Source organism: Triturus cristatus, chromosome 6 (assembly GCF_964204655.1).
Source record: "Triturus cristatus chromosome 6, aTriCri1.1, whole genome shotgun sequence".
Taxonomy (NCBI): Eukaryota; Metazoa; Chordata; class Amphibia; order Caudata; family Salamandridae; genus Triturus; species Triturus cristatus.
The window spans coordinates 1,322,064,996-1,322,090,619 of NC_140589.1; the positions used below are offsets into that span (position 1 = coordinate 1,322,064,996).

Consider the following 25,624-nt stretch of genomic DNA (forward strand, 5'->3'; position numbering starts at 1 on the left):
AGATGCTATAAGTCATGAAGCGGAGATTAACGTCTCAAGGCTCTGGACAACTTACAGTCCTCATTTAGTGGCCATGGTGAGTGAGTCTGATTTGGTTGGCCACCACTTCCTGACCTGAGTTCTAATCAGCATTAGTGTTGTTTAGTTTGCATTAACCTGCGTAGAGTAATTTCTCCAAGAGGTCCATTATTTGTAGTGTGACGTCATAAGTGTACTCATATGTTCATTCATTCTCACCCACAGCCAGGGCCATGACACAGGCCCCTACAGCCCATGTTGTGCAGGGGGCCCCAGTCCTTCTGTCTTCCTCCATTCAGCCAAAGGGCAATTAAAATCTGTGGGATAAGGGAGACTCAGGGGCCCTTCATCACATTCTGCAGGGGGCCCATCATTCTGCGTTATGCCACTGACAGGTTATAGTAGGGTCCAGTTAGTTGAATCTTTCTCATAAGCTTAGACTTTGGAATCGGGAGAGAAACATGTTCTATCCCCCATGCTAAACATCTATAGGATTCCGTTGGATGTCACCTGCTCGCGCAATCTAGTATTCAAAACTGGTTGAACTGGTTAATTGGGGAATCGCTATGGAGCAACAGCGGTGCATACATTTCATCACTTTATAACACCCATTTAAAGAAATATTAGCTTATTTGCTTAAAAAGAGAAACAAGTTAAACTACCACAACACCTCTTGTATATATTTATTACCCAAGAGAGTTCCTAATACCATCTGCTTTATACTATGTTTTCCTGATATATTAATGTTGCAAAATAAGGAATTGCCTTTTGCACAAGTCTCATTAAAGCATGAAATGTTAGTGGTATGTAAACATGTTTAGTGCTTTGAAGCTATACTATTATGACAGCGTTCTACAAATCTCCTAAAAGAATATATAAATAAATAAATACGCAAACAGAAGAGATTGTTTTCCTTAGTAGCACATCTTAAGTGGAGCAGAATTCAGTACTTACCGATTGTAATCTAGGGCCCACAGCTAATGTTGCAAACGGTGAGCAAAGGGGGGTATTATCTTATGCAGAATAGCACAATAAGGTGCTGCAAAAATGCTGACAAATTCCCAAATTTGTGCCACGAAATTTCCATATTTGTGTTCAAAATGTACTAATCCATGCCGCAATTTCCTGGGGGATCTGCTCAAAGAAGACATATGATGGATGACTAACCAAAGAACACTGTCCATGTTTTTATCCCATAGGTTTCTAGTCTGTTTAGAGCACTATCTTATTTGCATGCAATAAAAACAATTCTCCATTTCAATAATGCCTAATATTGCTTTTGATTTACTTGTCTCATACTTTTCACATTCTTCATGCAATAGGACTATAGTCTAATGAACCGTGCCCCGGCGATGACAGACAAGAGAGTTAGAGACAACTTTTCCCCTTGTGTTTCGTCAGCATGTCTTGAAGACAGGGAGCAAAAAATGCATGTGGATCATTGGACATCTCCTGAAGGTGCTAGGATGGAAAATGTACGGCCAATCTAGGAGCAATTTACTCCATGGAGCATTTTGGTCTCTTGATCTCTGCCACAATCCTTAACATATCACAGCTGATTGGCACCGGTCGCAGGATTGGATTGGAAATTCAAAGCTGCATGGGTAAAACATTTCATGCTATCACGGGTCTCTCTCCTCTTGCTCTCTTTCCTTCCATCTAATTTTTTTGTCTTCTCTGTACTCACTCACCCAAATTTCTCTCCAACTTCGTTCCATCTGTGCTCTTTCCATCGCCTCTATCTCCTTTCCTTTTCCCTTTCTCTGCTTATGACCCCTCTATAAATGCTGAAATATACCCTGAGGAGCTAGAGAGTGAAAGGCAACGTGGGCTTTCTAAGACTGGTCTCCAGTGGCTCCAGCTCCTCCTCGCTTTACCTCTACACCCACGCCGTATTATGGACATAGGCGCGAAGGGCAAAGAAGCTGTCAGGAGGCACACTGAAACTGTGCCACAAAAAGGTGGTGCACTCTCCTCTGGACCCCTCCCAGCCATGCCCTTGCAAGTGGGTGCAGTCACTCACTGCACCCACTTGCAAGGGGATCTCTACAAGAAGCTATATAATCCCTCTTAAAAGTGCAGGTGGGTTGCTACCTGCACAGTGAAACACAGAGAAACTTTCAAAAAGCCACTCTGTATTTCACTTGAATACGCTGTCCCCACAGCACCACAAGTTCTCAGCTGCCCTGAGGATAGCGGTTTCTTCATAGAAGGGCCCACTTTTCCTGTTTGCGCACGGCACACCTATTGAAAGGAAAAGTGTACCCTCTCTGTAATGGGTTCTAGGAGGGTTATTATATCTATGGCACTATGCTTCATTATCTATGAAACTGCTGATTTACATGCAATTGTATTGTTCTCAAAAAGAACATCCTTAACAGAGCTTGAAATTGGTGGTGGTGTTATTAGAGATCAGACGTCGATGACAACCCAGGCATATTAGGTTGCACTAAAAAGTTTTCCTTGGTGTTTTTCAAAATAGACAGCCATTTTTACATCGTAGATGAGGTATCCTTGACCAAACACATGCACTGTCTCTATCAAGAGGACTGTAAGCGTGAATCACCGGCCAAAAGATAGAACTTTCAATTACTGCTCTATGACCACTCTAGATCTGAGATATCCTCTGGAGTGCTCAGGGCCTGGGTGTCCAAATATGCTTTTTGTATATCTACGGTACAAATGTCTTCTCTTGATGGTAATATGGACCTCAGAGTCACCATCACCAATAGTTGCCCTTTGATGAATCTGTTCTCTTCTACCCCCATTTCGGTGAAGGTGTGAGAAATAAGGCGAGGTAGAAGAGAGAGCATGTGGGGAGGGATAACTGTACCTTTCATCCAGATATGACGGGAAAAACAGGAAAAGGCAATTGGTGTCCAACAAGAAGCAGTGGGAGGCATGCCCTAAGTATGAAGCACACCTATATGGTTAGGAAGGTTCTATGTGACACTTGCAGGGAATGTCACGTGGCAGTAGATAGGAAGATGAACTGAGAAAAGTAACGTTTTTTTTTATTTGAATTTGATTTGATAATAAAAAGGCATTGATGCCATGTTGAGGACGCATGCAAAAGATACCTTTGGAGACTAGGGTCTTTTGTGATCACGCATAAGCCAGGGACTAAGGATGACATTGAGCTTACAGTGGGTCTACTAGCAGATGACAATAGTGGCAGATTGTTCATTACTCGCATCTCCTATCCACTCACACCCCCTTCCACTTACCCTTTCAGGTTGGCCACCATAAGGTACAAGACATCTATTTTGGAATTCATCCTGTGCAGATCCCAGCGGCTTCTGTGAGGATACCAAAAGAGGGTATCAGTCAATCAGTCACGACCCTAAGATCCAATCCAGGGACCACCATATACCCACACTTCCTTCCTGAAGACAGAAAATGTATCTCTTATGCTTGTTCGAGAGTCCCATGGATACTCTGCCTGATCAGTAAGTTGATCACAGACTGCGGATATTCATCATAGTCATTAGGGATGATACATTAAATAGAAATGTTTATTATTCCAGCCCAGCTGAATATAGTTTTGTTAAGGAAGCAAAACGAACAATGATAAAGCCAATAGGTTTGGCTTGCATTTTGAATCCTGACTAAAATATTTTTTAAAAGCCTACTTTTATATATAATGGATTTATGTGATAGAGAATTCAATGTATCTGGAGGTCAGTGGGGGCTGTGCCGCTAAGGTGGAGAAGCCTCACCCCACTGCTTTTAAGCAGTGTTACTAAAGGAAAAATAAAATGATAAGTAAATGTTATTATTATTTTAATTGTTCCAGCTGCTTTGCGAGCGGGCGGGTGGGGCTGCTCTGCTGTCAGAGCAAGGCAGGGGAGGAGTGATGCGACACTGAAGTGCAAATGATGCTATGGCAGGTCCTCTGGCGCCCGGCCAAACTGTCATGCCATGCGCACATTCCATGTTTTCTGTCCAGGCTGCATTACAGCCTGGGTGCAGAACATGCCCAGGCCCCTAGTCCCCATCTAAGCGCCAAACCACGGCGCTCAGACCAATCACAACGCTGTATTGCAGTGTTGTGATTGGTCAGGGGATCCTGGGTGCTTACCAATCACAACACTGACTTGCAGCATTTTGATTGGTCAGGGGAGCCTTGGTTTGCTTCCTTGTTTCTGTTCCGACGCAGAGGAGAAACGGAGGTGGTGATAAGGTACGGTTCGGTTTTTTTATTTATATTTTTTTACATTTTCTTCCCCCCCCCATGCATGCCAGCCGCCACTTCATGAGTTTGTGTATATTTTAAAACACTCAACACTGCATAGGAAGCAGAATAATACACTAAACAACTATACCCTAAGGTGTAAGAGAAGTATTCCATTGAGTGAAGCTAACACCTGCTCTATGTATATTTTGAAGAACTGGTAATAATATGTACTTGAAACAGCTGCAGTTTTAACCCTGTCCTAATGACTCCAAGCAGCCATTTTAAAGTGCTGAAATCAAATCGAAGGGAGATAAACATGTGAAAGTAAAAACGGATTTTACAGATGTATATACACTAAAACAAATGCAGATACCATTTTTCTAAATACAATAAGGTATCTGAAGAAGGCCAGGAAACAGAGCTTTGTGTTGTCCATCATAAATCAAACCACAATATGTAAGCAGAAAATGCGGCAGTGGCAACACTTAGGCAGCATAGAGAAACAATGGCCTTGTGAGGTAAGCGGCATGTGACAATGCATCTATAAGGAGGCTGACCAGTATGAATAGCCACATTAGGGAAACGCAATAAGAACAATTGATGGACAGAATGCAGAACAATGTCATACATTCACCCCAGAACAGAGATCTGGGCCTAAATCCATCATTGTTTTGCTCACCATGTCATTCCAATTTGGACTAAGCCGTATGCAAATCAGTCTTGACCCTGCGCCCAATGGGAACAGTCCAACCCAAACTGCCAGGCCAGGTCATCCCTGGACTGGAAACAAGCATCTTAGGACCGGTTTTGGGGTTTCACCTCTCTTCAGCCATGATAGCTTGACTCCAGTGGCATGGAGAGCACGGATCCGCGTCTGGGTATACCCGTCCCACTCAGGGTGACAAATGCAAAAAGAACAATTGATGGACAGAATGCAGAACAATGCCATGCATTCACCCCATGACAGAGATCTGGGCCTAAAGCCATAATTTTTTTGCTCACCAAGCCATTTCAATTTGGACCCAGCCATATGCAAATCAGTCTTGACCCTGCGCCCATTGGGAACAGTCCAGCCCGAACTGCTAAGCTAGGTCCTCCCTGGACTGGAAACAAGCATTCCCACAGTATTGCACAGAGCCTTGTGCTGAAATGTCTTACAAATAGCGATCAGCAGTACATGAATACCCTCAGTATATTTTTGTGCGTCACAGCACAGGTTTTTTATGAGGCCATAATGATTATTTTTGTCTGATATAAACTGTAGCTGCACACTAAAATGGCTAAATACCACAAACCTAATTGCTGATGTCTCAGTGTACTGGAGTAATTGTGCCAATGTACGACATTGTTCCACAGAAATAATGCACATCTACACACAATGCCAGGGGAAATAATTTATCAAGAATAGTGTGCCAGGAGAGATGGGTGACGTCCAGGGACACAGAATACCAAAGAGGGCTTTCCCACGTTGTGTGGAAATGTAAACCTATTTTTCAATAAGAAAATGAGGGGCATATGTACTAGGCCTTATCGCCACCGGAGCGTCACTTGTTCGAATGCTCCGGTGGCCTAGCACCATTTTCCCATATTTACAAGGTGGCGCTAAGCCACTTAATCTGGCTTAATGCCACCCTGTAAATATGCCCCTTTCTGCCACAGTACTCTGCTGCAAAGGGGCATGCAATGGGTTTTGCAGTGGGCGCTGCGTATTCCACCGCAACACCCATTGCTTTTTGACACTGCCCCGATTTAAAAGGCTGAGGCAGTGCCAAAAATAAACGCCAAAGAATACCTGATCTTAGAATGACGATACGAGGAGAAAATATTAATTTCATTCATTTCTTCTTGTTTGTTGATCTTTCTATCTATGTGTCCTGCATTCTTCAGGACGCATAGAAAGAGTAAATTACCATTATTGATTGTTTATGTGCAGGATAGTTTATGTTCCTGTACATAAACTATTCCCCCTGCAGCTCAGGCACCCTTGCCGCATGGTGGCAGGGTGCCTGGTCTGGTGCTAGGCAGCTTCTCTTGCACCAGCGCTAGCGGAAACACAGGGGTGTGCCCTATTCCTGTAAATACGGCGCATCCCAGCGTTTAAAAACAGAGCGTGGCGTTGCCAAATTTGGCGTAGCAACCCACTCGGAAATCTTTTTAAATATGCCCCTGTGAATTCAAGGGGAATCTCAGGTTAACGATATAGCCACTAATGAATGAATGAATACGCCTTTTTAAAGCGCATGGCTACCAAAGGCCTCCCAGCGCTAGTGACAGTACCAATCACCCATATCTGCACTTGCTGTTATTTGCACTCCATGCAAAATAACATTTCACCAGCTACATCGCTCTCCATACACCTTTGAACAATTCATATTTTGGCTTCTTTTGGAGTTTTTTGTTGCACCCTAATTTCACATTTTTCAGCTACACGTTTATTGTAGTTACGTCAGTAACACAAAGCAACAACTGTGTACTCGTCTGATGTTGGAAAAATTGATACACAGAGACTATTATTAAACTGAGTATCTTTTCATTCTTTTTTATTCTTTTGTCACCTGTGAGCTCGGCAGGTTGTAAAAAGCGGGCCTATTAAAGTTGGGTTGGGACGATCTTGCTGTGAATTTTTCTATATTATGTTTGTACGTGAAAATAGTTGTTTTAAAAATGCAACGCGAACCGTGCATCTGTTTATATGCATTTTGCACTGTTTACAATGTATATCAATAACTCTGCATTTCTCAGAGCATAATTTACAAGTTGCCATTGAGCTGAGGTTACGCCGTTCAGTTTCTGACTTGTGCTGTCTGAAAATTATACAGAGACTTTGAAGAATTCATGGGCAATGGGCAAGTTTAAACGGTGGAAACGCATTAAAAAGGCGCTTGGTTCTGCACTGAACCCTCGCAGGCGTAAATGGAATGGCCTCAGGTTCCCTCAGGCAGCCCCTCCTGGAAAGAGGGCTCTCAAAACCCACATAATAAAGTCAGAACTTTAAATGGAGAAGTCACAGATCTGAACACTGCAAGTGTTTGCAGTGTAAAAAACGACTTTGCAAAGCAAATGAAACTGTACCCCTCAATCAACCACTCACAAGAGCTAGTGCTGATTTATGCACTCCATAATGATGGCAGCAGTAAAAGAGCAAAACAATTTCTAAAAGCAGGAAATATACACAACCACAAAATGCATTTGACTGATATCAAAACATGACAAACATTTGATCAGGCCAATACTTAAAGGAATCTCTACCACACAGGCAAAGGGCTGTCCCAGAATCCCTCTCCATTTATCATATGGTGTGTTGACATGGGGTCTTAGGTAGACAGACCGAAAAAAACATCGTTTGAGACTGTCAGTCAAAGTAATGGCCTCAATTAAGGAATGTTTCAAACTAAATATTCAATTGAATGTGGGTCTGCAGGAAATGTGAAAGAATGGCAACAATATATTTGAAAAATCCCGCAAAGGGTTTTCTCCATGCCACCCTTGCCTCCAGGAGGATCAGGAGAAAAGGCTGCTCCACATCCCTCACACTGTGGGGGTTTGAAGGGCCCTGTGTTATGCCTCTGAATTCCATTGAACCAAACAGGACTCTCAAAGCAGTAAGAGCAATAGCGCCAAATATTAAGAAATATGCCTAACCAAGTGCTGTCGTTTGGAGAGCTCAGCCCATGAATCAGATGAGCAGCCATCCTAAACCACTTTCACCTCTCATCAATATGATCTAGACCAAAAGAAGTCCAACGATGTGTCTCCTGTGCCCTATTCAATCCCATGCCACACTGGGCGATGTTGAAATTGGCTTGAGACACGCTGAGATCCCCTAGACTGAAGAATATGAATTTCAACAGCATGCATGTAAAGGTGGAATCCTGCTTCTTTCTTGTCCCTGCAGGGTACCAGAAGGCTAAGTCCCCCTCAACCTTCTCCCACCTCCACCCATTGATCCTTCATTGGTTTTGGTTCACAAAGTGGCAATGGTAGAGTTTGAAAGGCATAGCATTGTTACTCTGTTCTGCTCTCAACCAAGAAACCTGCCCTTTAATACCTGCATGGTCAAGAGAGTACTCATAAAAGCATTTCACAATCACATTCTAGAGCTTATTCCATAACATTAATACACTATAGAAACTTTGGCAAACTATTCAGTTTGTCTCTCTACATAATCTTTGTGCTAACCGGGAAATTAGCACTCTTAATAAAATAAAGTAGGCATCTTAGATCCTGATAAGCATGTTGTAAACTGCTGCCCCTTCCCCTAAATGTTAACTCGTGACAAAGGCTCTCTGGTGGACACAGCCTTATACGACTTACCTCAATACCAGGTGCTTGATCTCCTGCTTCCAGTAGTTTTCTTTGAGTTGTCTCTAGAGAAAAGCAAAAGATATTTAAAATTAGCAATTACTTTTCTGACCAGACAGTAGGCCCTTGGTCTTTCAGACTGTTTTATTGAATTATTGTCTTTGTTTTCAGATCATCACCTATTATAGGGTTTAATGCAAAACAATCTATGAACTATAAATGGAAATGTTTCTCACCTGTTCACAATAACTCTAATATTTATACTTTATAAATGTCTTCTGTGTTTACTATGAGACACAGTAGCTAGTAGGACCTTGAACTGTGCCATAGCAGTGCAACAAGATGAGAGTGGCACAGATATGCGGCATGCATGCGGAAAAGTGTCTTCTCCCTATTGCACCCTAGTCTTCTTAAAGAGATCACGGCACAATTCACAGTCAGAATATTACAAAGAGCATATTTGCTGACCAAACAAAGCTAGAGGTAGAGATCAGTAGCATGGTAAGAAACCCTCCAAATGGAAAGAAGAGGGCCAGAATGCTCACAGACAGGTGTTGGAAAAACAAGGGCACTGAGTGCTGTTCATGCCGAGAGGCTGCATCGGAAATCAGTTTGTAAACCAGAAGCCATCTTATCAGGAACATCACACCAGCGAGGGCATATCCACACATAGAAAGTTGTCTAACAGTTCTCAAAGTCGAGCACCTAAGGTACATTTTAGAGACAACCCCTCGCTAGGACAATTGGAGGTAGACCAACAGAAATGATTTAGCAACTGTTTGAACTGAAAAACATTGGGGTAATCAATTTTCTGGTATTCAAATGTTGATAATTTCCTGCCTGATAGTCTATGCTTATTCTGTGGTTTCAAAAGTTTCAAAAACATTGGACACTCAATCTGGAAAAAAGAATTCAATGATGATGAAGCCCTGTGGTGACTTGTGCGTGATATTAAATCATATTAACATAACATAAGCTAAGACTATTGCTTTATGTTCATAAATATACTGCCAAGATGCAAACCATGAGTATTTGAGATCTGTAACCAAGATGCTCTTTGGCAGGGTAGAATCTAGGCTGAAACTGAGGTGCATGTAAATAGGAACCCAAAGACTGGAGCGACGAGGCAAGAGGTAGAGAATAAAGATTGTTAAGTTAGGCTTCCTAGATATGTACCAGACTGCCAACTTAGATCAGATTAAACTCTCTAAATTCAGGCAGATAAACCATAGCAGTCCAAAGCCCCTTTCATCAGCGTTTGAGGATGTGTTCACCATCTTCACATTTGACAAAGTACTATAAAACAAAGATTTACTTGTTTGCATTGCACTGAATTTTGGCAATAGCTTTCCTGTTTAACATCAAGAACTAGTTTTGATGGAAATCATACAACTGATCAGATACAGTAAAGAGTATGGCAGTGGAGGCATTAACAGAGAATGTATGGGCATAGGCATGAGCAGAGGAGACATCAACAAATGAGGAGTCTATAAACAGCCATTGTTGGAGAGACTGCATAGCTGCATGGGCAATGTGCAGACACAAAGAAAGAAGGGATGAGAAAATAGAAGGTGTATGGACAGAGGAAGCATTTATAAGGTTCTGAGGAAAGTTATAAGTAACAGAATGAGCTTAGAGACAAGAATAAAGGTAATGCTTAGAGGATCCATGGACAGTGGAGATGCATTTATGTGACTTATCAGCAAGGCATGGGTAGAAAGGCAATAGCAGTGGTATGGGCATAGGTGGCACTAGCACGGCACAAGCAGAAGCAGCATCGTCAAAGGAGGCAATATAGAGATATGTATGGAGGGCATGTCCCAAAGCAAGGGTGAATAGTACAAGACAGTGACCAATAAACAAGTTCACTTTTTCAATTACAGTTACATTTGTAGACTAAAAATAAATGGGGTTTGAGGATTTAGGATTTACCAATCCTGCACTCACCAAGCAGGAGGAGGAGGTCATTTGCCATCTGCTTTGCTGCTCGCCCTTTGTGAGACAGAGGTTCCTGGGCAGAGATCTGCCAAAGAAAAGGAGACAAAATTTTGTGAGGGAGCGATTATTATTTATGGTCCCACATACCGTAATGTGTAGAACAAGAGGATCTCTGATACTGTAGATAACAGAGCTGTATGTAGATAAGACCTTCCTCACATCCCCAGCTCTCTTTTTAGGAGCCTAAATGCCTATTTATCATCCCAAATATTTTGGTAACTCTGGGTCTAAAGTGTTATTCGCATTCTAGGGAACACTCGTTATAGCCAGAATTTGGAGCGGGGTAACAGTCAAGAATTACAGATTGCGGCACCCGGTATCCTCAAACCAGTTTGCAGCCAGCTCATAATGAGGCCATAGTGGAAAATAGCAGGCAGTTGAGGGGCTAATGCTTAAACAAATGAGCAACCCTATCATGATGTTGGGCGATCAAAGGGTTTGTGATGTCAAATCAACTACCCCTGAGCATTTTGACACTTCGATGAGTGTCATGTGCGTGTGCCACTGTTTTTTAAAAGCTGTTTTCAATCAATTGCTGAGTGTGAGAAGTTGGCCTGGCATATGCTGGTCACTAGTTATAGTGGCCACCTTGCACCAGTCCAATTCGACTCTTATGGTAGATAGGTTTAAGACAACCTTTTAAAGAAAGCTATCCTAGTGGTAGCTGTGGAGGGCAGCCTTCAGGCTAAGTCTCAGAGGAATGTAAAGCAGCTTGTTTTACCTTATAATCTCTTGAATTACAAAATGAAAGGGCACCACACAGGAATATATATCAAACATATATGTATGTATTACTAGACACAATCTACTAATCTCTTTATGAGATTAGAAGCCAGGTACACATTCAAATGTCAATGTTTCACAATAAATTAAGCACAAATATGGCTGGAGCCCTAGGGGCGTACCAGACCATATACTAAAAAAATGGTATAAGAATGTCGACTTGCAAAATGACAAGGCCTAGGGCCTGGGGAATCGCTTGGGCTTCACTACTGCAGTGTTAGCAGGTAAGTAACAGGCCCACAGGAGACGCGTGCAGTGTGTGAACACAGCCGCGGGTTCCCAATTGATTACAATGGAGCAAGTCGCGGTTTGATTTTTAAAGTTTTAGGGTACTTCGAGGAAGTCAACAAGCAAGCCACTTACAGGGTAAGTAATTCGAGGGCCAACACACACTAGGGCACTGGAGTGCACGAGTTACCTCACCCAGGGAAGCCGGGTGCATAGGTGTCTTTTGGTGTCGGGTTGCGTCGCTGTTTTCTATGGAGACCAAAGAAGACTTGCTGCTTGCGACAACTGAAGAAGTGTCCGGTGGAATTCAAGGGTGGATTCAAGATGCAGAAGACCTGAAAATTGAAGGGACAGTGTTCAAAGTCACTTGCCAGTGACCGGTGGCCAGGAAGATGGATGACCACAGATGTTGGGTGATTTCAGGTCATCGATGGTGTTTTGACTCTTCGCTCACGAGGTCCAGGAAGGATTGATGATGACCAGCAGCTGGATTCGGAGTGTGCCATGACGTCTGCAGCTGATGACAGTGTCAGCAACCGGATTGGAGCCAACAAGCCTTGGCAACTGCAAGTCTTGTGTAGACTGAAGAAAGTCGATGGTGCAGACCAGCAAGGTCTGAGGGACTCACCCAGCAAGGGTGAGTCAGGGCAGGCCTGGAGCAACCAGAGGAGCCCTTTTAGTTGATAATAAAGTCTTCGGGGGACCCACTAGCCAACGGACAAGTGATCACAAAGACGCCTCTTCAGGAAATGCTTCACAGGAGCCCACGGTCACTCAGGACGGGGCAGGCCTCTGATTTTCGCTGCAAAACCTGCTGGAGGCTTGGGCCATAACTGGTCCAAAGTACAAGTTCGTAGAATGCCGTGAAGGGATTGCACTTGACAATAGTGCACGTATTGCTGTTGCTCGTCACTCGTGGGGTCCACTCACCACAGCTTTGCTGGGGACTCACGATGGCAGTCGAAAAGTCAGGAAATCCACTTCCAGGGCAGCAGGGACTTCGAACTCCGGCGGGAGCGGGAAAGTTTGCACCTGTTGATTAAGGTTTTTGGTGCCTGCCAAGCAGGGGAGTCACTCCTTGACTCCAAGGTAGATTCTTCTGTCTTCCAAAGGTAGTGGAATGTCAAAGGGCCAGGATTCTTCTTTGTAGAGCATCGTCCAGGGTTATCTGATTTGCAATGGCAAAGCTTGCTATCTTATAGTGAAGATAGGGGAGGGACTAGCTCTATGACCACTCCTCTAGGAGGGTCAGGGTAGGGGGTGGTTACACCCACTTCCCTTTGTCCAGTTTCGTGCCAGAGCAGGGACAGGTAGCCCCTGAACCGGTTTGAGCTGGCATATGCACAGGGGAGCCCACTGCTCCCCCAGTGCAAGATTTCAGAGGACTCTAGGAGTGCACCCACCTAGCTCCAATACACTAAATCCTGTCTGGAAGGTGGTGACACCTCCCTGTGACAGGATGCCTTTTGTTGGGCCTCCTCCACTGCGAGTTTCAGTCAGCAGCAGGAGGGCAGCCCAGTGTCTGTGCTGGTGGCATCCATTTTGTGATGCCAGGGCTCTTTCAGATTTCTGTCGTTTTAGTACAGTGGGTACATGTCGTCCCCTCTAGAAGGGTGAGATCATACTCCCACACCAGTTACTGGTGTGGGGGTATGATTCCAAGTTGTTTGACACCAAACACGACATCTTTTGATGCAGTCATTCCAAAGTTAGCATTTACCGTTGGGTTATAATGCACTTAAGAGTATATGGTTTAAACGCATCCACAAACAGCCATAGAGAATAGACTCTGGTAGCTGCAGAGGGGTCCTGCTCATGCAGAGGCACCCCCTCACATAGTAAACCAAGCACCCTGCCCTCAGGATTGATAGGGCCTGCCATAGGGGTGGCTGATAGGTTTATATATGTGTGTATGGTGAGATATAGGAACCTATACCTCAGTGAGGAGTGCTAATACTACCTCACACAGGCTGCAGTAGCAGGCCTGTGGTGTCAGATTGAGTCTGCTTCCCAGGGGTGGCATAATACATGCTTCAGCACCTGGTAGGCCTGTGAAGTACCAATGCCCTAGGTACCTAAGGTACCATATACTAGGGGCTTCAAAAGGTACCACAGTATCCAATCACTAGTGCATCTAATATGCACACTAAGTCGTTTAGAGAGAACAGAGAGACTGGGGCCCTGATTAGCAGGGACCCAGCCAGACTATAGCCAGAAACCAGTGTATACATCAGAAAAAAAGTGAGGGCAACATAAGTGCAGATCCTACTCTCCTACACAACCCCCCCCCCAAACACAGGGACATTAAACTAACCTTGACCAGTTGAGTCTTGATGTTCTAAGTGGAAATACCCTGAGAGTCCATCTGCATTGGCATGTTGGGTCCCAGGTCTATGTTCCACTGTATAGTCCATCCCCTGAAGGGAAATGGACCACCTGAGCAGTTTAGGATTTTCACCTTTCATCTGTTTGAGACATAGGAGAGGCTTGTGGTCAGTCTGAACAATGAAGTGAGTGCCAAAAAAGTATGGCCTCAACTCTTTCAGGGCCCACACCACAGCAAAGGCCTCCCTCTCTATAGCTGACCAACGTTTCTCTCTAGGGGTCAGCCTTCTGCTTATGATAAGCTACTGGCTGGTCTTGACCTTCATCAATAAGTTGAGACAGTACAACTCCCACACCCAGCTCTGAAGCATCTGTTTGAACAATGAACTTCTTTTTGTAATCTGGACTCTGCAAGATGGGGGCAGTGCACATTGCCTGCTTGAGGTCATCAAATACCTTTTGACAGCTAGCTGTCCACTGAACCTTTTTTGGCATTTTCTTAGAGGTCAGATCATTTAAGGGGGTCACTATATATCCATATCTCTTAACAAACCTCCTATAGTACCCAGTCAGGCCTAAAATGGGTCTAACCTGTGTCTGGGTTGTTGGAGCTACCCATTCCATGATGGTTTGGATTTTGCTCTGCAATGGTTGAACCTGGCCTCCACCCACAAGGTGGCCCAGGTATACAACCTGACTCTGCCCTATCTGGCACTAAGTGGCCTTGATAGTGAGGCCTGCTTTTTGCAGGGCCTCCAAAACATTCCTGAGGTGGACCAGGTGATCCTGCCAGGTGGAACTAAAGAGAGCAATATCATCAAGATATGCTGAGCAAAAAACTTCCATACCAGTCAGAACTTGATTCACCAACCTCTGAAAAGTGGCAGGTGCATTTTTCAAACCAAAGGGCATTACCACAAAGTGATAGTGCCCACCAGGGGTTGAAAATGCTGTTTTGGCCTTGGCATCATCAGCTAACTTGATTTGCCAATAGCCAGCTGTAAGGTCAAATGTACTGAGATACTTGGCTGAGGCCAAAGTGTCTATTAGTTCATCTGTCCTTGGAATTGGGTAGGCATCAGTCCTGGTGACTGCATTGAGGCCTCTGTTGTCAACACAAAACCTCATTTCTTTCTTACCACCCTGGGTATGAGGTTTTGGCACAAGGACTACTGGGCTAGCCCAAGGGCTATCTGAGGGCTCAATAACACCTAGTTCCAACATTTTCTGGACTTCAGTCCTGATACAATCCCTGACATGGTCAGGTTGCCGGTAGATTTTACTCTTTACAGGCAGACTGTCTCCAGTGTCCACCTCATGGGTGCACCAGGAAGTCTGACTTGGGGTCAGGCTAAACATATGTCTAAACTGTTGCAGAACTTGTCTGCATTCAGTTTGCTGATGATCAGTGAGGCTGCTTGCCAAAGCAACACCATCAACTGACCCATCATCAGGGTTCTGGGAGAGCAGGCCAGGGAGAGGGTCACTCTCCTCCTCCTGGTACTCATCAGTTGCCATGAGCAAGCCCATTCCAGCCCTGTCCACATATGGCTTAAGTCTGTTGACATGGAGCACCCTAAGGGGGCTCCTGGGAGTTCCAAGATCCACCAAGTAGATGACTTCTCCCTTTTTCTCAACAATTGTATGGGGGCCACTCCATTTGTCCTGGAGAGCTGCTGGGCCACAGGCTCCAACACCCACACTTTCTGGCCTGGCTGATAAACAGTCAGGACAGCCTTTTGGTCATGCCAAGCTTTTTGTAATTCTTGGCTAGCCTCAAGGTTTTTAGTTGCCTTCTTCATGTACTCTGCCATCCGGGAACGGAGACCAAGTACATAGTCCATCACATCCTGTTTGGGAGGTTTGAGAGGTAACGCCCATCCCTCCTTCACCAGACATAAGTGTCCTCTGACAGGGTGCCCAAACATAAGTTCAAAAGGGCTGTAGCCAACCCCCTTCTGTGGAAGCTCCCTGTATGCAAACAGAAGGCAGGGAAGTAAAAGGTCCCATTTTCGCCTAAGCTTTTCTGGGAAGCCTTTAATCATTCCCTTTAGGGTTTTGTTGAATCTCTCAACTAACCCATTGCATTGTGGGTGATAGGGAGTAGTGAATTTGTAGTTGACACCACACTCCTTCCACATTGCTTTTAAATATCCTGACATAAAGTTGGTATCTCTGTCAGATATGACCTCCTTAGGAAACACACTCTGGAGAAAACTTCAATGAGGGCTCTTGCTACCACAGGAGCTGTGGTAGTCTTTAGGGGTATAGCTTCTGGATACCTGGTGGCATGATCCACTACCACCAGTATAAATCTGTGCCCAGATGCTGTTGGAGGGTCAAGGGGGCCAACAATGTCATTCCCTACCCTTTCAAAGGGAACCCCCACCACAGGTAGTGGTATCAGGGGGGGCTTTGTTGTGCCACCTGACTTGCCACTGGCTTGGCAAGTGACACAGGAGCGACAAAGCTCCTTGGTGTCCTCAGACATGTGTAGCCAATGAAAATGGGGAACAAGCCTGTCCCAGGTCTTGTTTTGGCCCAAGTGTCCTGCCAATGGGATGCCATGTGCTAGGGTCAAGAGGAACCCCCTAAAATTCTGAGGTATTACCAACCTCCTGGTGGCTCCAGGGATAGGGTCTCTAGCCTCAGAATATAGGAGCCCCTCATCCCAATAAACTTAATGGGACCCACTAGCACTCCCAGCAGCCTCAGCAGCAGCTTGCTGTCTGAGGAGTTCAAGAGAGGGGCAGCACTGTTGCTCCTTACTCAGATCTTCCCTGGAAGGTCCCCCTACACCAATAACTCAACCTGATCAGGCTAAAGCTCCTCTGAGGCAGTTCCTTCTTCAGGCTCTGCATCTCCTCCCTCAGGAGGGGAATCTGAGATCTGAGACAGAGGGGAAGGCACTGCCATAACCCTACTGCTCCTCCTCTTGGGTAGCACCTGGTCCATAGTTTCAGGAACCAGAGCTGGTTCAGCTTTATGCATTTTGGCTTGTGACCTGGTCACAGCAAATACCTCTGCAGGTATGCCCAACATCTCAACATGAGTCCATAATTCTACTTCAGACCAGGCTGAAGTCTCCAGATCATTACCCAACAAACATTCGACAGGGAGGTCTGCACTGACTACTACCTTTTTGAGGTCAGTTTCCCCTCCCCAGGAGAAATTCGCAACTGCCAGACTATGGTTGGTCCTGACATTGCTTGCATTGGTCACCTGGTACATTTCCCCCAGGATGATCTGTGCAGGGTCCACTAGATCCTCTGACACCATGGTAACACTGGCACCTGTGTCACTGAATGCCAAAGCCTTTTTGCCATTTATGATAGGCTGCTGTTTGTACTTGCCCAGATTACTGGGGCTCACTAGGAAGGACAGATCAAGGTCTCCCTCACAAACTAGCAATGCCTGTGTTGGTACTCTGACTAGGCCAGAGTCCACATCAGAACCCAGGGTCAACCCTACTACACCCTTATTCTGATTATTACCTCCACCAATGACTGCACTAGGGGGAACAGTTGCCTTAGGGGCTGGAGTGGCGGTGGTTTGGTCTTTGGACTTGGTACAATCAGAAGTCCAGTGCCCTTTCTGTTTACAGAATTTGCACCAGGCATTCTTTTGGCCTTTTCCCTTTGTAGACTGTGAATCCCCACCAGATGCAGATTTTTGGGGCCCTTATGAAGACTTCTGGTCTTTTGACTTATCCCCACCTTTATCTGAGCCTTTAGGATCTTGCTTCTTAGTGTCACCCCCTTGGTTCTTGGTTTTCTGCCTCACCCTGGTTCTGACCCATTTGTCTGCCTTCTTTCCCAATTTTTGGGGAGAGGTCAGATCAGAGTCCACCAGGTACTGATGCAACAACTGGTTTTGGCAATTATTAAGGATCTGTTCTCTCATTATAAGATTATACAATCCCTTAAAATCAGTTACTCTACTACCAACCAGCCAACCTTCTAGAGCCTTGGTTGCACAATCAACAAAGTCAGTCCAATCCTGAGTCTGTGCTTTCTGGGTATCTCTGAACTTCAACCTGTACTGTTCAGTGGTTAAGCCAAACCCATCTATCAATGCACTCTTCAGGGCTTCATAGTCATTAGCATCCTCTTCTCTAACAGTGAGGAGCTTGTCTCTACCTTTATCAGAAAAGGAGAGCCACAAGATTGCTGCCCACTGTTTCTGGGGGACCTGTTGAACTTTACAGGCCCTCTCCATAGCAGTTAGTTATCCATTTGTGGATATCATCCCCACTCTGGTAGGGAGGAACAACCTTGGACAGGTTCCTATGGTCTGGAATATATTCTCTACCTTTAGGGACACTGTTGCTGCCACCAGGGGTATCTAACCCCTCTTTCTTAGAAGCTCTCTGGAGCTCAAATGCTTCTCTATCTAAGGCCAATTGCTTGGTTCTGAGGGCAAACCTAGCTTCCTCATACTGGAGCATCTTGTACCTTCTTTCAGAGGAGGACTCTCTAAGAAAGTATGAGTTCCTCTGATGGTCAGAATCCTTGTCAGAGTGATAGGAGTGGTTAGATTCCCTTGATAGGGACCTAGGCATCTTCTCTGCTCTGTCAACTCTCTTAGGGAGAATTCCTCTGTCCTGTTCAGACCTTTCTGGGTCTGGCCCTTCAATCACAGACTCCAGGTCATCTTGATTTTCATCATCAGACCCAGAGAATATGGTTGACCCACCCCCTGATCCAGATCCACTAGCTCCTATAGCTAGTCTAAGATCATCTGCTCCTAACAGATCTATCAGGTGTTGGGATGAGGGACTCCGTCCTAGCTTCAGGTGTCTTTCAACAGACATGGCCTTCAAGTCAGTGTAGGCCATGTCCTTGTACTGAGGCTGGGTGGACCAACTGGCTCCACCTTTTAAGGACTTTCTAGTGTTGTGCAGTGTTGTACTACCTACACTAGTTTGTGGCCCACTGAACCTACCTTGAGCTGTAGCAAGGGTGTGCTATCCCTTCACAAACAGCTCTAAGGTCAGTAGAACTTATTGATACTAAGCTTGACTTTATATGTACCTTGAGTACCTTTAGTGGTTTTCAGTTAGTAATTCAAATAGAGATTTTCTGGTAAACCAATGGCAAACTGTAATCCCACCGCTTCCACCAATGTGAGAAGTTGGCCTGGCATATGCTGGTCACTAGTTATAGTGGCCACCTTGCACCAGTCCAATTCGACTCTTATAGTAGATAGGTTTAAGGCAACCTTTTAAAGAAAGCTATCCTAGTAGTAGCTGTGGAGAGCAGCCTTAAGGCTAAGTCTCAGAGGAATGTAAAGCAGCTTGTTTTACCTTATAATCTCTTGAAGTACAAAATGAAAGGGCACCACACAGATATATATATCAAATATATATGTATTTATTACTAGACACACTCTACTAATCTCTTCATGAGATTACAAGCCAGGTATACATTCAAATGTCAACGTTTCACAATAAATTAAGCACAAATATGACTGGAGCCCTAGGGGCATACCAGACCATATACTAAAAAAATGGTATAAGAATGTCGACTTGCAAAATGACAAGGTCTAGGGCCTGGGGAATTGCTGGGGCTTCACTACTGTAGTGTTAGCAGGTAAGTAACAGGCCCAGGGGAGACGCGTGCAGTGTGTGAACACAGCCGCGGGTTCCCCATTGATTACAATGGAGCAAGTCGCGGTTTGATTTTTAAAGTTTTAGGGTACTTCGAGGAAGTCAACAAGCAAGCCACTTACAAGGTAAGTAATTCGAGGGCCAACACACACTAGGGCACTGGAGTGCACGAGTTACCTCACCCAGGGAAGCCGGGTGCATAGGTGTCTTTTGGTGTCGCGTCGCGTCACTGTTTTCTATGGAGACCAAAGAAGACTTGCTGCTTGTGGCGACTGAAGAAGTGTCCGGTGGAATCCAAGGGTGGATTCAAGATGCAGAAGACCTGAAAATTGACGGGACAGTGTTCAAAGTCACTTGCCAGTGACCGGTGGCCAGGAAGATGGATGACCACAGATGTCAGGTGATTTCAGGTCATCAATGGTGTTTTGACTCTTTGCTCACAAGGTCCAGGAAGGATTGACGATGACCAGCAGCTGGATTCGGAGTGTCCCACAACATCTGCAGCTGATGACGGTGTCGGCAACCGGATTGGAGCCAACAAGCCTTGGCAACTGCGTCTCGTGTAGACTGAAGTAAGTCGATGGTGCAGACCAGCAAGGTCTGAGGGACTCACCCAGCAAGGGTGAGTGAGGGCAGGCCTGGAGCAACCAGGGGAGCCCTTTTAGTTGATAAAAAAGTCTCCGGGTCCCACTAGCCAATGGGCAAGTGATTGCAAAGACGCCTCTTCAGGAAATGCTTCACAGGAGCCCACGGTCACTCAGGATGGGGTAGGCCTCTGATTTTCACTGTAAAACTTGCTGGAGGCTTGGGCCACAACTGGTCCAAAGCACAAGTTCGTAGATTGTCGTGAAGGCATTGCACTTGACAATAGTGCACGGTCCCCGGGTATTGCTGTTCCTCGTCACTCATGGGGTCCACTTGCCACAGCTTTGCTGGGGACTCACAATGGCTGTCGAAAAGTCAGGAAATCTACTTCCAGGGCAGCAGGGACTTCGAACTTTGGCGGGAGCGGGAAAGTTTGCAACCATTGATTAAGGTTTTTGGTGCCTGCCAAGCAGGGGAGTCACTCCTTGACTCCAAGGGAGATTCTTCTGTCTTCCAAAGGTAGTGGAACGTCGAAGGGCCAGGATTCTTCTTTGTAGAGCGTCATCCAGGGTTATCTGATTTGCAATGGCAAAGCTTGCTATCTTATAGTGAAGATAGGGGAGGGACTAGCTCTATGACCACTCCTCTAGGATGGTCAGGGTACAGGGTGGTTACTTCCACTTCCCTTTGTCCAGTTTAGTGCCAGAGCAGGGACAGGTAGCCCCTGAACCAGTTTCAGCTGGCATATGCACAGAGGATCCTACTGCTCCCCCAGTGCAGGACTTCAAAGCACTCTAGGAGTGCACCCACCCAGCTCCAATACACTAAATCCTGTCTGGAAGGTGGTGACACCTCTCTGTGACAGGATGCCTTTTGTTGGGCCTCCTCCACTGCGAGTTTCAGTCAGCAGCAGGAGGGCAGCCCAGTGTCTGTGCTGGTGGCATCCATTTTGTGATGCCAGGGCTCTTTCAGATTTCTGTCGTTTTAGTACAGTGGGTACATGTCGTCCCCTCTAGAAGGGTGGGATCATACTCCCACACCAGTTACTGGTGTGGGGGTATGATTCCAAGTTGTTTGACACCAAACGCTACATGTTTTGATGCAGTCATTCCAAAGTTAGCATTTACCGTTGGGTTATAATGCACTTAAGAGTATATGGTTTAATCACACCCACAAACAGCCATAGAGAATAGACTCTGGTAGCTGCAGAGGGGTCCTGCTCATGCAGAGGCACCCCCTCACATAGTAAACAGAGCACCCTGCCCTCAGGATTGATAGGGCCTGCCATAGGGGTGGCTGATAGGTTTATATGTGTGTGTATGGTGAGATATAGGAACCTATACCTCAGTGAGGAGTGCTAATACAACCTCACACAGGCTGCAGTAGCAGGCCTGTGGTGTCAGATTGAGTCTGCTTCCCAGGGGTGGCATAATAAATGCTTCAGCCCCTGGTAGGCCTGTGAAGTACCAATGCCCTAGGTACCTAAGGTACCATATACTAGGGGCTCATAAGGTCCACAGTATCCAATCACTAGTGCATCTAATATGCACACCAAGTCGTTTAGAGAGAACAGAGAGACTGGGGCCCTGATTAGCAGGGACCTAGCTAGACTATAACCAGAAACCAGTGCATACATCAGAAAAAAATTGTGGGCAACATAAGTGCAGATCCTACTCTCCTACGAGTAAATACTTTTCATGTTAAAATGCTCTGTTTATGATTGTGCTGCTGTGCAATTGCCAATGAATGGCCATATATTATGGAGGCTCCCTCCATCTCAAGAGTCGCACCTCAACAAGGCTGTGTTAGTCAGGCGCAGCCAGCACAGCTAACCACGATGGGGTGGAGAGGCGGTGGGGCAGTGGGGCGGGTGAGGGGTGAAGTGGACAGACGACTGGATAGAGAAAGTAAAACAAAAAATAAATAAAACCTCTTACCTTGCGCTCGCTGCAACGCCTCATCGCGGTGGCATTGTTTCTTTTTTTATTTTACTTTCACTATCTGTCGTCTGTCCACTTCCCCCTCACCACCGCGGTTACCCGTGCCGACCGCGTCTGGTGTCAGTACCTTTGTCACTGTAGAGCTGAGGTCAACTGGTGAGCTCTCCTGCTCTGCCCTGCTGCTGCTGACCTTCTATTCATGGAAACACCTGACTGCCCAAGGAGTTCGGACAAGCTGCACCAGTATATGAAAAAAATATTTGTACCACTTAACAGAGACTGTCCATGATCAACCTCCATGTACGGGTGGACTGAGTGCTAACTCTGCCAGGTGTGCACTCACCCTTCTGTGTAAACATATGCTTATTTCACCTCTGTAACTTTCCCTCCATCTGTCATTTCACAGTATACACTATTGTTCATCTGACTTAGCATAGAACATGGGTCAGTCTGTACCCTGAGTGACTTGAGTACCATTAGAAGTATTCCTAAGCCACATACATAGGTGATCCCCTGATAATGCTAATCTATGCAGACGTCTAACACCTTTGCTAGCAAAATTGAGCTTTTTGCCCTTCTTGGACCTAATGTTAACTTCCTCAGCAAGGGAGACGTCTAGTCATGCTATACGACATCATTATCAAGATCTTTCCTTCCTGCACACCAAGCTGTTGAGTCAGTCTCATTAGCACATTTGGGTTTGCAACTTCTATCAAAAACCTAACCCTCAACTTGTAGGCAAACCGGTTTTAGGCAAAAGCTCTCGATATGAACACTGAGAATTTTAATATTCTTGTGTTAATGCCTTTTTTAAGTTCCCCTCTGGTCATCATCTCATAGTGATTGGGATCAGATACTGATTGTGAACAGTATGGTACTGGCCATACAAATCTGGTAAGTGGATGAGTATTCAGATCCTGGCCCTTAGCACAATATTAACCCATCGCTTCTTATGAGAGCAAATCACATACCGCGAACTCTGACCAGTTTTTCCAGAAGTATCAGTACTCACAGCCCTTCTTTATGATAATATTGGTCTCTTTCCATTTAGAAACAAATAGATCTTTATTGAAAGTCAACATTTGGTTACTAACATCACAGTGACAGCAATCATTACAAAGACTGTGAAAAGTATATTATGATTATAAATTGGGTCCTCAGTGCTGCTACTTTGTAGAACATTTACAATTTGACCACAACAGATGTGCTCTTTTCAAAATCTTGAGTAATTTTAGACTTTCATCCATTAATACATTTGCCTTAGTTCACACCCTGTCGTACTCACTTAAACATAGTTGTTATTGATCTAGAGGGTGTTAGTTTCAACTCTTCAGCAGTGAAGCCAGGTGTTGACCTTCTTTACCAAGTGAATTGAGATAAAGAATATCTTTGTCTTTCCTTGGCTGTGGACAAGGGAATAATGTGCTCATTCTCCTTCTATAGACCTAGTGACTGACATTCTGAGATCCGTGCTATGATAAAAGTGGGTAATGACATCACTCACAAGCTAGGGAAATTATAGGTGATATTCTCATCACCTTTGGAGACAGCGGATTACCTTTGAAGTGTTGTACTTTAAAGACAATGAGTGATATTTTCAACACTCTGTGATGGAGATAACAGGGGACTTTTTAGTGCCCTCTCATGAGAGGTGTCAGTGAATGGGCAGGACTGGAGTCCACATCTCTACAATGTAATCAGTGTTTGTGGCCTTCACACCAACTGGTCATCTTTATTGTTCAGAAGATACTGTGATTTCATGGTAGAAGAGTCTCCTCCAAAAATTCCCTTACCATATTGTGCAGTGCTGCAAACCCTTCCGGTAAAAAAGCCTCCTTGCAAGCTTTTGTGACACCAGCTCTAAGGAAGTGTTCCAGAGGCTGAATGGAAAAGAACATGGAATTAGTACGGGGGAAGCCTTTAGAAAGAGATCCCTCAAATCACTCATCCATATGGCTTTCAATTTCATTTACCACATTCATTTCCAACTATATTAAATGATTACAGCTCATAAAATACAGATATTGACTAACTAAGCAACTCAATCACAGCCATCTGCTGACACCACTTGGTCATGGCCTCTCCTAGTGACGAATAAGCACCACTTTAGAAAGTAGAGGAAAGGATCAAGCTCCATCTTCAGGAAAGAGTTCAAGGCCGTCAAGGGGACTGAAGTAATCTAGATCCTTGTGGTGGACAGGTGATCCGCACTCACAAGAGAGTCAATGATTGACCGTCTTCGTGGGAATTTATTTGTCTCCTTGTAGGAGGACAGGAGCTTAGAGTCCTAGGTGAGTGTATTGATTAGAAACTTTATGGAAGTTTTCAAGGTCTACAGAAAAGGCTCATTGGGATCATCTGTGGAGCAGCGGTGATCAGAACTCTTAGGGGAGAGGTAATCAGTATCATCACGAAGGAAGAAGTGATCAGAAGCTTCACAAGGTAGGAGAGTATTATCTTCTGTGGCAAGTGGGGTTCAGGATCCCAAGAGATTTGATGCAAATACCCAAAGGGGGGAGGTGATCAGAATTCTCAGAGGGTAGAGTTGATATGAATCTTAAGATAGAAGTTGATGATAAGGCTGTTCCAGGGGAGGGGTGATCATAAACTGCATATGGTAAGTTTCCAAGCTTCTAGATGTTTTCTATAGGACATTTACAAGGCACATGTGAACTATAGCGATTAAGAAAACATACAAGGACAGATTTTTATAAAATGTGAAAACCTTTTTCAAAGTATATAAACCATCTCATGAAAAATAAGGTAGGTGTTGGTCCAACGTTGGCGGTTAAAGGGGAGAAGTGATCTGGATCCTTAGTAGGGGCCTGTGATTAGAATTCTTACGGGAGATATCAAGTACAATTGTACCAATAAAACTAGTTGGTTCTTGTTTCTGTCTCAATATGGGGATTATAAAAAAAGGAAAAATAGGTTATACATACAAAGTTGTGAACAAGTTTGTTTTTAACTCCTAGTGATGCAGGAAGGATAACAAAGGGAAGGAGGAAAAAACGGAATGGTCTTGATTTCAATTTTTGCCGTTTTTACACAATGATTCTCCAAAAGCATTACTTTCTTCTATGTAGTGCTGCAACAGCCACACGGGAAGGCAGTTTCTGAGAAATGTTTTGAAAATTAAAGGGTTTTAAAAATAATGCACCCGTGTAAATAATTTCTGTAATTCCATAGATTCCATCTGCACTACTGTGACTTTCATTATAAGTGGCCTATCATAATCTGGTATTTCCCTGTGAATCTGGGAAGGGCAAATAACAAGGAATCTAATTTTGCGGGCAATAATATATGAGAGTCACATTTCATTTACTGTACGTGTTTTTCCCAAGGTTTTTGATGAAACACAATAGAGCTGCCATACTCCTCCAGACCCCATAATTCCAATGAAACTAGTGCCATCAGAATTAATGGGCCACTTGTAATGAGGGCCCAACTATGATATCCCAGGTGAAAGAAAGAGAAGACCCAGAAAATTACCACTCAGATCTGTGCCCATGGTCAGATGTGTCAAAAGCTACAGAAAAATCCAGGAGATATTTGAAAGACATGCAGAGAATAGCCCCAAACACAACATTCTCTCACTAGACACCCCCTTATGATTGTGATTCTCTGCGATACATCATGGACATAATTCATACAGACATA

General features: G+C 44.7%; 1 protein-coding gene across 1 annotated transcript in view; it reads right to left on the reverse strand.

The window, feature by feature from the left end:
- Nucleotides 1–25,624, reverse strand: part of LOC146821371 (uncharacterized) — a 128,148-nt gene that overhangs the window by 23,984 nt on the left and 78,540 nt on the right. Inside the window, exons 8-9 of the mRNA XM_085609838.1 lie at nucleotides 10,445–10,520; nucleotides 8,510–8,562 (exon numbers count right to left, since the gene is read on the reverse strand). Coding sequence (XP_085465964.1) covers nucleotides 8,510–8,562; nucleotides 10,445–10,520 — 129 coding nt within the window. The remainder of the gene's footprint in view (nucleotides 1–8,509; nucleotides 8,563–10,444; nucleotides 10,521–25,624) is intronic.